The sequence below is a fragment of the Pseudopipra pipra genome, chromosome 21, assembly GCF_036250125.1.
Source record: "Pseudopipra pipra isolate bDixPip1 chromosome 21, bDixPip1.hap1, whole genome shotgun sequence".
Taxonomy (NCBI): Eukaryota; Metazoa; Chordata; class Aves; order Passeriformes; family Pipridae; genus Pseudopipra; species Pseudopipra pipra.
Genome location: NC_087569.1, coordinates 7227188 through 7239194, shown reverse-complemented (window position 1 = coordinate 7239194; position 12007 = coordinate 7227188). Strand labels below are relative to the sequence as shown.

Here is a 12007-nt window from a genome sequence, read left to right as displayed (position 1 = left end):
TCAATGTGAAGTTAACCAGCAGTATTAAAGATTGCATGGCCTCCATCCTGTCTGCACCCCCAATTCCTTCTCCAGCTGCCCTTGGGTGCTGGAGAGCACTTGGAATCGGATGTTTTCCAAGAAAAAAGCAAAGTGAAGCCATCCACCCAGCCAAAACCTGTCAGCAAAAGGCTTAGGGAGTAGTGGAGGAAGGTCTTGCTGCATCAAGGCACTGCTGTGGGGCACAGGCAGGTCCACAACCTCTTCTTAGCATGGGTCACACCTGGACCACGGGGGGGCATGTGTACCCTAAAGGAGGAGTTTACTGAAGGGGGAAAAAAGGGAATTTACTTGACTATTTATAGAAGATCCTTTAGGAAAATAAAAGTGAGGGAAGAGTAAGGAAGGTCTGAAGTCGTGTAGGAAAAACACCTGGGGATTACAACTGCCTGGAAAATAGTCTATAAATACATAGGCCAGAGCTCTCTGCCTGTTTAAGTACTTTGTTCAGCATCAATTTTTTATTTTTTTGGCCAGCGTTTGCTCTTTTACACACCCGTGTGTGTGTGTACATCTGACTCAATGTGCCTTGCATGTGTGCTTAGTCTTTCTGAAGAGATTTGGTGGTGTGTGAGCTGGGGGGACGTGGCTGGGAGGGCCGGGCTCCCGCCTGCAGCGCGATGGCCGCGCCCCATCAACAGGTTCCTTAGTGTCCCGGTGACCCTCTGGATCGAAATGAGACCTGGGATCCAGCCTGTGTTAGTGGCTGTCTTAGAGTTTTGGGATGGTGTCCTGTGGGGTGGCACCTGTGACTTTGGAGGCGAGTGGGAGGGAGAGAAAGAGAAGCTGCTTCGCTCTTCTCCTGTGGACAAAAATCAGCATTGCTATGGTTTGCCTGCAGAGCCAAAACAAGCCAAGGTCTGGAACCGGCTTTGCTGGAGTTCAGCCTCTCTGCGGCACCAGGATCCCATTATCCAAGGGACTTATTCCCTACCAGGTTGTGGCTCTTGTTTCTGTGGGGTTTTTGAGTTTTTTTGTAAAGGAGAAGTAAACACAGCTTGCTTAAAGTTCACGAAATCGAAATGCTTGTGTTTGCAGTCAGTGACTCAGAACTCCAAGCTGTGCAATTCTGGGTTCTCCATCTCCCGCCCCAGCGTGTGATTCTGTCCGAGTCTTTCTGTACTTCTGCCACAGTAAATGTGAAAGCTTGCTTGCATTATTTTTTAGAAATGCATTTTGCACACTCGAGTTTCGCTGAAGCTCCGTGAAAAGGTTAGTTTGAAGCAGATGAATAAAGCTATGCACATGTTTTGAAAGTTTAATTTGTGTCTCATTACCAGAAGTGACTTATCTGCCCTCTTTTGCATTCCTGTGCTGTCATTGCCTGCATTCTCTTCACCATCTTGGAGGGTATGATGTAAGGTGACAGTTCTTTGCTGACAGCTATAGCAGAAAACTGGCGCTTCTTGATTATTTTAGTAGCCTCTCTCTCTCTCTCTCTCTCTCCTTTGCTTTCTCTGTATCTCTCTGTATAGCTATATAAATATATATATTATTTTTTTATTTTAAAGAGCCTACTTTAGTAATTGAATCGGAGGGAGCGGGGTGTGCTGGCTTGTGTTTCAGATACACTTTGTACTCTCAGATGAACCAGTGCCCTTTTTGTTTCTGGTGAGAGCGTGGTGTGGTACCCGCCGGTGTCCCCATGGGGACAGGGGGTGCGGGCTCGGCCCCACGCAAAGCAGCTTTGGGGAGGGAGTGGAGACCAGTCCACTGCGCTGCAGGCTGGTGGTGTGGGCAAACTTGAGGCTTCTAATGACGAAATAAACCAAGAGGAACCCTACTGCTGTGTATTCCCACTGTGAGGCGGGAGGGACAGCCTTCCTCACTATCCTGCTGCAGGGCTGGAGCAAAGGGTGGGCTCCCTTCGGCCTTGGGGGTGAGAGCTTTATTTTGGTTTTGTTTTCATGCGTTGGGTTGCAGGTACCACCTTTGGAAACATGTTGCTTAGCCCAGAGCCTGTGTGCGGGAGAGTCAGGATTTGGTGACGGGAGAAGGGCCCTGACAGCTTTCTCCTCCTGTTCCCTTCGCCGTGGCAGAAATTTGTACTAACTTGACAGCTTTTTTTCATACAGAACAGGGCTGCTTTTCTATCTACCATCACACGTGTACTTACACACCTTCAGCGGCTTCCCAGCCTCTGAAGGTCCTCGACTTGTTTACTGGGGGGATGGATGCCCCTCTCTCCCCCTTCCCTGAATATTTCAGTGTTAAGGGCGGTGCGAAACAACCGCGTGCTTCGACTGCGAGCTGGGGCTGGAGAGATCCCTGCAGGCGGAGCCGCCGGGGCGTCTCCTCTCCTGCCCCCCCTTCCCCGTCGATAAGTTCTCATTTTGTTCCTGGTTTGTATTAAAATCGCTGCGAGGGGTTGTGCTCTACCTGCTCAGAAGCTGAATTACCTCTGACCTGCAGAGAGGGGCAGCCCCTCTTTGGTGTCGATGTTGTAGTGTGCGACCACACCGATCGGTAAAGGTAGTCTTTGTTTCCTTCTCCCCTCCCCGGTGATTTCTGATTAGGTTAATGCACTCTGTGTGCCCAGCTGGAAAAGCGTAGGCGTTTTCCTGGTGGTGAGAGGGTGGCTAGAGGAGTTAGTGTAAAACCTGCTGTAGCTGTGTCTGGCGCAGCCCCTTGCGCTGGTGTGGGTGATGTCACGGACTGTAAGGATAGGTAATGTCCATGAGCTGTAATGGCATGATGTATCTTTACCAATGATGTCATAATTCACACTAAATGTTTAAAAAAAGGAAAAAAAAAAAAGAAAAAAAAACCCTGAAATTTTGTTTATTCTGCACCAACAGGTCTTCAAAATTTATCCAAATTTTATTATTTTATCAGGAAAAAAAAGAAGAAATTTGTGTAGATCGAATACGTTAAGACAGACAATAAGTGATGTAAATTGTTGAATAAAAATTTTAAAGTTTGTGGGTGTCAGTGTGACTTTCTTCTTTGCGTTTTCGGGGAGCAGCCCTTGTCCCCAGGGATGCTGCTTGGGTTTTGGTCCCCAAGGCCTGGCAGTGCCAGCTGCAGAGCCCATGAGCTGTGAGTACGTGGGTACCAGGTGCCAGCATGGCTCCGTTGGGTGGGGGTCCAGATGTCCTTTACTTTGTCAGGGGAAGGAGAGGGAAGGAAGCCATGTGGCTGCAGAGCTGCAGCAACCAAGGGTTTGTGTGTGTGAGACAGTGGGGCAACGAACCTCTCTCGATGTGAGCCCCACTGGGCTTCAGCCCTGCTTAAAATGGGCAGGAAAGAGTCTGGTCCCTGCTCACATGGGGATGTGCAACCTCAGCCCCAAACACCCAAGAGCAAACACACACCAAGCTGGTTTATCTTTTTCTTTCAGTCACATTTATTGGCAATTGTGGCAGTCGGTACCGTTTGGGAGTGTTGTTCCATAAGCAGTGGCAGTACGAGAGGGGGTGGTTATTTCGGGAGGGGAGTATTAGCACCAAGAGGGAGCCGGTGAGCTTTTGAAACCTTGCAGAGATGGAAGGTGGGGAGCTACTGCTGGACACGCCTGATGGATTGGATCTGGGAGGTCTGGGCATGTGAACCCCACTCTCTCCAGTGCTTGTAGTCTCCACCGTGGTGGTCAGCCTCCAGGACGTACTGGTAGCCACGGTACCCGGGATACTGGTAGCACACCCAGCTGGAAGAAAAGGACAAGAGGTAAGCAGGGGGTTTACAGGGTGTGTCCCCCTCCCCTGCTGTGGTAGCACAGCAGTGGCAGCAGATTGTCCCTGCTGCTCCCGGTCCTTTTCCCATCGCTTACGCGCCGCACTGGATCTTCATGGAGCCCACTTCATTGTTGGCCCAGCCCATGGCCTGCAGCGAGGGGTAGTCGTCACTGATCTCCCACTGGCGGCCAATGAAGTTGTCTTTCTCGAAAATGGTGATCTTGGATTCCTTGTGATTCTGGGAGGGGAGAGCAGAGGCTGAGGGGGAGGCAGTGCTCCCTCCCCCAGCATGGGTGGTAATGTCCCTCCCTATGACATTGCTGGGAGGGTCTCCCGGAGAGGGAGATGTTCAGACCCTCGCTGGGTTTTTATTTTGGGGGCAGTGGGAGGCGTTGGAGACAGCTATGCCACAGCTACTGTCTCAGGCTGGCTGTCCCCCAGCTCTGACCATGTACACCTGGCCCGGAAGTTCCCATAAAAGCTTTAAAAAACAGGACAGAGCAAATCCTGCTGGGAGCAGGGGAGAAGAGCTGAGCCTGCCCCTGGCATAGCTGTGTTTGCCCTTCGTAATCTCACTGCTGTAGCTTGGGACGCTTTACCGGGATCAGAGCGGGAGGCGGGACACTCACAGCGGAGCAGACGGGGCGGAAGGACATCAGGCGCTCGATGTGGTAGGCGTTGCTGCCGCTCCAGGCGTCCCAGCGCGGGTACTCTCCCCTCTCCAGGATGAACTGCTGCCCGCAGAAGCCGGTGTGCTCATAACCGACCCAGCTGCAAAAACAGAGCGAGGGCTGCCAGGGCTTCCTGCGGCAACTCAGGGCCTCCTGCTTGGAGCTGGCACCGGGGCAGGATGTAGGTGCCAGGAGGAGGTTGGGGGCTGCCCACAGGTCGGGAGGAGAGGAAGCGATGATGGATGTGGGGAGAGAACTGGTGCTGGATGTGGGCAGAGAACCTGGGGAGTGTGTGACCACATCTGGTGCTGGGGAGGCACCCACCCAGCTGTGGTGGGAGATGGGGTCCCCCCTCCAGGGGCCCACCCTGCGCAGGTGGCTCTTCCCCCTGACTGCTCTGTCGTTATCTATGCAGACCAACATCGCTTCCGGATGCCCTGACTGCCCTTCTCTCCCAAAGGCCTCATTTCTTACTTGTTTCCCAATTACAATCTGACACGGCTGGAAAGACCTGAATTCCTGATGCCCAAAGCAGGCAGCGCCCATCTGGCTCTGGGCAGGGCAGGGAGCTGTGGCCTTTCCCCTCTCTGGGTGTCCCTCTTCACTGAAAACAAGGAGAGGTGAGCGGGATGCCTCCACCCTGTAGGACACATTTTGCAAGCCCTGGTGCTGCCCACATGGCACCTGCCTGTCCCCAGGGTGGGGACATCTGGGAACATCCCCTTAAAGAGACTGGGGACGAGATAGCTGCAGTGGAACAGGGAGGCCAGGGCTGGAGGCAGGAAGGTGGGTGCCACAGGCTGTGCAGTCCATGGAGCCCCTGCTGATGGGGTATGCAGGGTGCTGAGGGGCACGCTGAGCTGGGGGGGGGGGGTCAAGGGCTTCCTGCCACTGACCTAAACTGAGCCCCAAACCCACGTCCTGCAGTCAGCCCACCCTGTGCAAGGTGAACAGACTGATTAGGAACACATCAACTGGAGCAGCGAGCTGATTACGGCGTGAGCACGCACGCTGCTGTAATCCCATTAGCATTACACATCCTAAATATAGCAGCACAAATCTATCTCGTCTGCTGCTGGCCCCGGCGGGATGCTCGCTGTGGGGACCGATCCCGACACGCTCTTTCTGAGCTGCTCGGGAGATGCCTCGCGTGTGCCAGGGAAGATTCCCGTGTGCAGGGAGTAGCCTGACTCCACTCCCTAACCCTCTCAGGACTGGGGAGGCTGTGAGAAGGTTCTGCCTCGGCCCTGGGGAGCTGTGCAGTGCAGGGAGAGCCTGAGGCAGAGCAGGGCTGGGCCCTAGGGCAAGAGAGGTGGCTCTCTAGTGGTGTTTCACAGGGTTACACAGGTAGAATGGGGAGCAGGCCAAGCTCAAGAGCCACTCACTGAGCACTGATCCTCACTACATCCTTGGGCAGCAACCCTGCTCCAAACCTGGCTGCTCCAACACCGTGGGAGGCAGTTTTGAACGATGCCAAAGGCATTCTCACTGTTCTCTGGCCCTCTCTCTGTGTCAGTGCTGCCCGGGGCTGGCTGCTCTACCCTGGCAGGGTGGGATTCCCCCATGCCTGGCTTCCCCTGGCTGTGGTCCTTGGCTCCAGCCAAGCGGAGCGAGGACAGCCGGTCCTGCTCCACACTTGGGCACCCCTCACCCAGCCAGCCTGCCTTGGGAAAGCATCCCTGCCACTGGCAGCTGGGTACTCACGCGCCACATTCCACCTTCAGGGAGCGGATGTTGTCGAAGCCACATTCCATGATGTTTGGACAGGCCGAAGTGAACTCCATCCTCTTGCCCTGGAAGTTTTCTTGGTCGTACACGGTGATCTGGAACGGAGAGTGAGCTGCCGAGTTGGAAACTGCCCAGCTGTGGCCCCAGGCGATTCAGCGCCTCTTGGAGACGGAGGGTCACACTCCGTCAGGGAGAGCCAGCGGAGGCTGCACCAGGCACCCCTCTGGGCTGGGACACAGCCCCGCACACGCCTCCGCGTCCCTGCACTGCTGGCCCCGCGACGCCCTGCCTTGGTGTCGGGGGAGCCGCAGGCTGGCCCCCGCTCCACTCTCCTGCTCACCCCTGCGGAGATCAGTTCCCGGGGCAGCGGTGCCGTCCGGAGAGAGGAGCGGAGCCGTTCTGGGACGGGCGGGTGGCAGGGCTGTGGCTGGCGGTTCTCCCGGCCTCTGCTCCGAACGCTCTAGGGCAAAGAGGATTAACGGGGGAAAGGGCGAGCGGGACCTCCCCGGGGGGCTGCGGTTGATGGAATCTCCCGTGACAGCTCCAGGCTTCGACGGGATGTGCCTCTCTCGTGCACGTGTTTCTCCTCTCCCTCTCAGCTCCCTCCTCGACCTGTGGCCCTGGAGCTACTGCCAGACCCTTTGGGGCTGCTCCCCACCTTGCTCCACAGTGCCCATGGCCCCTGCTCACCCTGTCTGCATGGACAGGGTAGGGCAAACAACAGCCTGTGGCTTTCAGGGACTCTGTGACTGCCTGGCACGGGACAGCTGGTAAGAGCAGGGCATGGCTGGGCCAGGATGCTGTGAAGACCCTTATGAAAAACACCTGGGATGTTTTTGAACAGCCAGGAGTCACATTCTCATGGGTAGAGGACAGGAGTGACTGTTTCCTGTGCTTGTTCCTGCCTCACTGCCCGCTGTGCAGCTTTCCTGGCCCCGGAGGACACGCTTTGCCCTTCTCCCTGTCTCCCACCTACACGCAGGGAAAGGCGAGATACAGGAGGTGTGAGGACATACCTTCCACGGGCCCATGGGGACAGGCAGAGGGTTTGTCTGAGCCATCTTTGCTGCTGGATCGGTGTCTGGAGAAGGAAGAAAAAGACATTTTTACTGCAGCACGTTCCTGTGCATCCTTGCTGCCTGCTCACAAGGCTGGGAGACAGCTCTGTGCCCACCACCCACAGCACCTGTTCGAGGACAGCTTGTCCCCACTGCTGGGGACAAGCCATACCAGTCATAATGAAACCCTCTTGCCGGCCACAGGATGGGGTAGGGGGCACAGCAGGGGGGCTGTGGGGCACATCTAAAGCAAGGTGCTCCCGTCTCACCGCTGCGGTGCCCCTTCCCTCCTCCCGGCCATGGCACGGAGCCCGCGCGCCCGCCGGGGCATGGTGCCCGATTCCCCTTTCTCCTTCCCTGGGGCCAGACCATCGCTAGGAAAAACACCCCTGAGCCGGAGCCGGGAGCTGCAGCGGGGGGCACAGGCTGCCCTGTGCCTGGCGGTGTCCAACAGACCCGCCTGCTCCCCTTTCTCTGCCCGGTGCCCCAGCCTTGCCTCCTTTAGGAGGTGCGATGGGTTCCCATGGACGGCCCAGGCTAATGGTGGGAGATGCCAACCAGTGTGCCGTGCCGGTGGGTGCCAGGAGTGGGGTGCCCTGCGGTAGAGGGGCTCTCAGCCCCTCCGGCTGCCAGCGGGGATGTGTGAGCCTGTCTTATGCCACGGGAAATGGCGATGGTCCCTCTGGGTGTCTTTTGCCACCAGGCAGGAGGAAGGGTGTCTGCCTGGCCAGCTGGCAGCAAAGGGGTGAGCAGGGGCGAGGTGGGAGAGGTGCGCATCGGTCCCAGGACTCACCTAGCTCAGGCGGTTACTGCTGCTTCGCCCATGTAATGTTTGCCTACTTCAGCGGCTCAGCTTTTATAGGGTGCTGCTGGCCGGGAACCGGTGCCAGCGTTTGCAGAGCTGTCAGCACAATGCTTGCTCTGGCATTGTCCTGCTGATCCCCGGAGATTTCAGCTGCTCATCCCCATGGTCTGAACCACATTCTTAGGGAAAAAGAAAAAAATTTGATAATAAAAAAAAAAAAATAATCAGGGCGGCTGTTTGCACAGATAATCTTGGTCACAAATGACTCAACGATTTGACCGCGCTGGCATTTTCCAGGGCCAATGCACCGCGCCGTCACGGGGCGAGCCTGGGGGCTGGCCTGGCCCTGGCGCCAGTTGGCACCGTGGGGACAGTGGGGACACCTCCCTGTGAGACCCTGCGAGTGGTGGGCTCGGCTGGGTGTCTACCAGGCACAGTCACCTTGCTCCTCCAGCCAAGGTGGGTTCCGTTCACCGTGTCAGTGCAGACACCCTCCTCCCATGGCGGGCAAGGGGGGCTGGAGGTGAGGGCTGCTGTGGGCCTGGCAGACATGTCCCCACGGCCACGCAGAGCCACAGCGCTCCACACAGCGCTGCCACCGCCACGGCCCCGCACTGGGGGACCCGCCACGGGTTTGGGGAGGCCTCATCCCTGTGGCAACCACAGCCACCAGCCCCACGGCCCCTTCCCGTGTGGGGCTCCTGTGGGGCAGGCCCCGCGGGCCCCGGGGCGCCATGGCGGGCACAGCCCGGGCCGTCGGGGGTCACGAGGCGAGCGTGGCGGCGCGGGCTGCTGCCTCAGCGCATGGCTGCCGGCACAATGCCCGCGTCTGACTGCCCCTTTTGTCTCCCCGCTGGGCAGCCGCGGCCGCACAAAACAAAGCGCCCCGTCAGCGCTGCCTGCGGCATGGGCCTGGCGCCCGGCCCGGGGGACCCTGCGGGGACGCGCGGCGGGGTGGCACCCGACCAGACGGGCCTCGGGGGGCTCAGCGCGGTCCTGCGGGACCCCTCCTGCGGGCAGGGCACCGCCATGACGAGGGGAGAGCTGGGGCTTGCGGGGGCCCTTCCCCTCGCTGGCTGCTGTGGGATAAGGACAGGGATGGGGACGGTGTCGCCCTGATGGGGATCATTGTGACACGGAGCTGTGGAGCTGCACCCCCAAGGCCTGACGCTGGCTCCTGGGGCACTCTGGCTGATCGTACTGCCACATCCCAGCAAATGTGGGGTCAGACAATGAGAAGAGCAGGACCACTTGCCCCCTGCACTCGCCCCAGAACAGGGGTCTGGAGGTGGGACGCTCCTGTGAAGCTCTCCCTGTGCACCTGCCACGGGCACCCGGGCTGAGGGAGAAGGTCAGGTTGGAGTTCGCCCTGCAGCTCGGTCCAGCCCCTCGGACATGCCCTGGCCGTGGCTCCTGCCACCCCATGTGTATAGAGGCTCTGCCAAGAGTCTGGTGCCACTAGAGGGAGAGCTCAGCCCGAGCAGGCTGGGGCACCTCCGGCGCATGCGGGTGCACGGTGGGTGTGCGGCCCTGCACACCCCCCTGCCCCCGCGCAGGCACCTGCCTCTCCTTGCGAAGGGAAAACACTGGCTCTGGGAAAACCACCCCAGGGCAAAGCCTGGAGCTGGCAGCCACCCCAAGCCAGGGGCAGGGTGGGAGGAGGAAAGCCCCCCCTGCAGACTCCACACTGGGCACAGCCAGGGACGGGTCACCCTCAGCATACAACAGGACCTCCAGCACAGCTCAGGCTGCTGCGAGCTCCCCAGCCCTTCCCCCTGCTCACACTGCTGGTGGGGCAGGTGTCCTCCCCCCCTGTGAGGACCTGGGGGCACGACGGGGAGCACCCAGGGAGCCACCGCTGCGACGATGCTGGCAGGTCCACAGGTTGTCCGGAACAACTGGTTTTTCTAGATCCAAGAGACTATAAAAACGCAGTGACCTATTTAGGGAACCCCGCGGTGCTGCAAAACAGATGCTTCCCCTCCCAGCCCGGCTCCAGGCACTGGCTCTGGCCAGCCATCTGCGTCTGCCAGGAGCACCCGAAATGCCAGTGGCACTGGAGCTCTGTCCCGCTTCTCCATAGAAAACTTTGTGCAAAACAGAGACTTCCCTTGGATGTGGGATTTGCTGGTGCCTGGGGAACCACCTGCCAGGGAGATCTGCTCAAGGCAGCCTAACCTGTGACTGGCAAGGCCAGACGGGATCATGTGGACATGAGCAGCTGGCTGTCTCACTGGGAAGCATGGGGTGTTTATCCCTGGGGAGGTGGCAGGAGGTGGCCCCACTGGGTGGCTGGTGGCAGAGCTGTGTGACACCGGGGAGCCTGCACTGTCCCACAGCTTGGCGGTTCCAACCAGCATCAGCCCACAGCCGCCTGCTCAGTGCGATAAGGAAGCAGGAGCTGCCACAGGCTATAACTGGCTGTTCACCCACCTGTGCTGGGGAGCAGGGCAGAGGTACAGTCACACAACGTGGCCCCTCGCCACTGCATCCGGAAAACCCTCCTGGCAGCTGAGATGGGGCTTTGCCACCCTTCCAGCTCACCCGTCTCCATCCCAGCTCTTCAGATGGCTGTGGCTCCCTGTGCTTGGTGCCACGTGCCTGGGACAAAGGAGAGTGTGACAAAAGCAGGCGGCTGCGCTCGCTGCCGCCGTCCTCCGCCACTGCAAGGGCTGCATCTCCTCCACTGCCCCATCCCTCGGGCCAGGGTCCAGCGCAGGGCTCCTTGCTTGGCTGTCAGCTCACTCCCACCATGCCCCATACGTGTCCTGCTCTGCTGCTGCGGTGGGACTGTGTCCTGGGCACGTGCCATGGGCTGGAAATCACAGCCAGCTTTATTGTTGTGAGAGAGCGGGGCTTGTGACACCCAGGCAGGTGTGTCCCAAGAGACAGGCTCACAGGCCGATGGCAGGAGAGACAAGACCACGCAGTTCAGCCTGTAGTGGATGGTAGCAGGGGTTTGGAGTGAGTCCTCTGGGGTACCTTGGGACAGGACAGGAGCCGTTGGAGGATGAAGGGATGGTGCTGGGGGCAGACCCCTGTCCTTGTCATCCCTCTATCTGTCCTGAGCTTCCCAGCAGAGATGGAGCTCTCCCTGAAAAATGCTTTTGGAAAGAACTCTGGATGTCTCTCCCCGTGGTCCCTGTTCCCTAAGCCACCCATGTCCTGTGAAGTGCCGGACCCAGTTGCTCCCACACCTGATGGCCAGTGAAGGCTGACCCAGCACAGAGATGGTGGGGCTTGTCCTAAAACCATCTGTCCCAGGATTCTAACTATATGTGACCAACTCTGGTGTGACGTCTCAAAGCTGGACACAGTGGAAAGGGTGTAACAAAGGCTGTGCGGCTTTTGCTGCTGGGTGTGCTGGGAAATGCTTATTATTAACCACAGGCTGCCTCCTTACAGCCGGGCACTGCCCTCACAGTCAGTCCCTGCAGGCTGACAGCCCTCCCTGGGGACAGGTGCAGGGGGAGAAGCACCAGCTGCAAAACGGCTCTGCAGGCAACTCTGCATGTCCAGCTTTGTATTCCCTACGCTCCGGCTCCACCCGGCATCCCGGAACCTTCCCTGTGCCGGATCCGGTGTTGCTCCTGATGAGATCCTTCCGCAAAGGGGAATCCCAGCAGTTCGTTTGTGTGCACCGGTGCGATGCTCGGAGCTGTGCTTGCAGCAGTGTGAGCACACGACGTGTGCGTTTCCCAGCGTGTGTGTGTTGCACGGCGAGGACCGGTGTGCGTGCAGGGTGTGCGGGCGGCCGGTGTCTCATCGTGTCACAGCAGGGTGTGCGCACACCGCGTGTGCACCGGTGCACACGGGCTGTGCGTGCGCGGGGGGGTGCAGGGTCACCCCGCTTCGTGGGCAGGTTACGGGTGTGCGGCGCGGGGCTTCCACCGGTCCGTACGGTGGTTATATCGCCGTGGGGGCGGTGCAGGGCGCACCGGGGCTGAGCGCCCGCAGGTTCGCGGGTGGGCAGGGCCGCCGTTCCGAGCCGACCGGAGCCGCGCCCGGCGCGGCGGGCGGCGCGCGCACAGC

General features: G+C 58.8%; 1 protein-coding gene across 1 annotated transcript; it reads right to left on the bottom strand.

Annotated features, from left to right (window-relative positions):
- Positions 1-3361: 3361 nt before the first annotated feature.
- Positions 3362-7995, bottom strand: CRYBA1 (crystallin beta A1). Its single transcript, XM_064677567.1, is given in 8 exon segments — positions 3362-3685; positions 3809-3951; positions 4343-4484; positions 6089-6207; positions 6453-6572; positions 7129-7193; positions 7964-7976; positions 7978-7995. Coding segments are annotated over 8 exon segments (768 nt in total). The 3' UTR covers positions 3362-3537.
- Positions 7996-12007: the final 4012 nt, after the last annotated feature.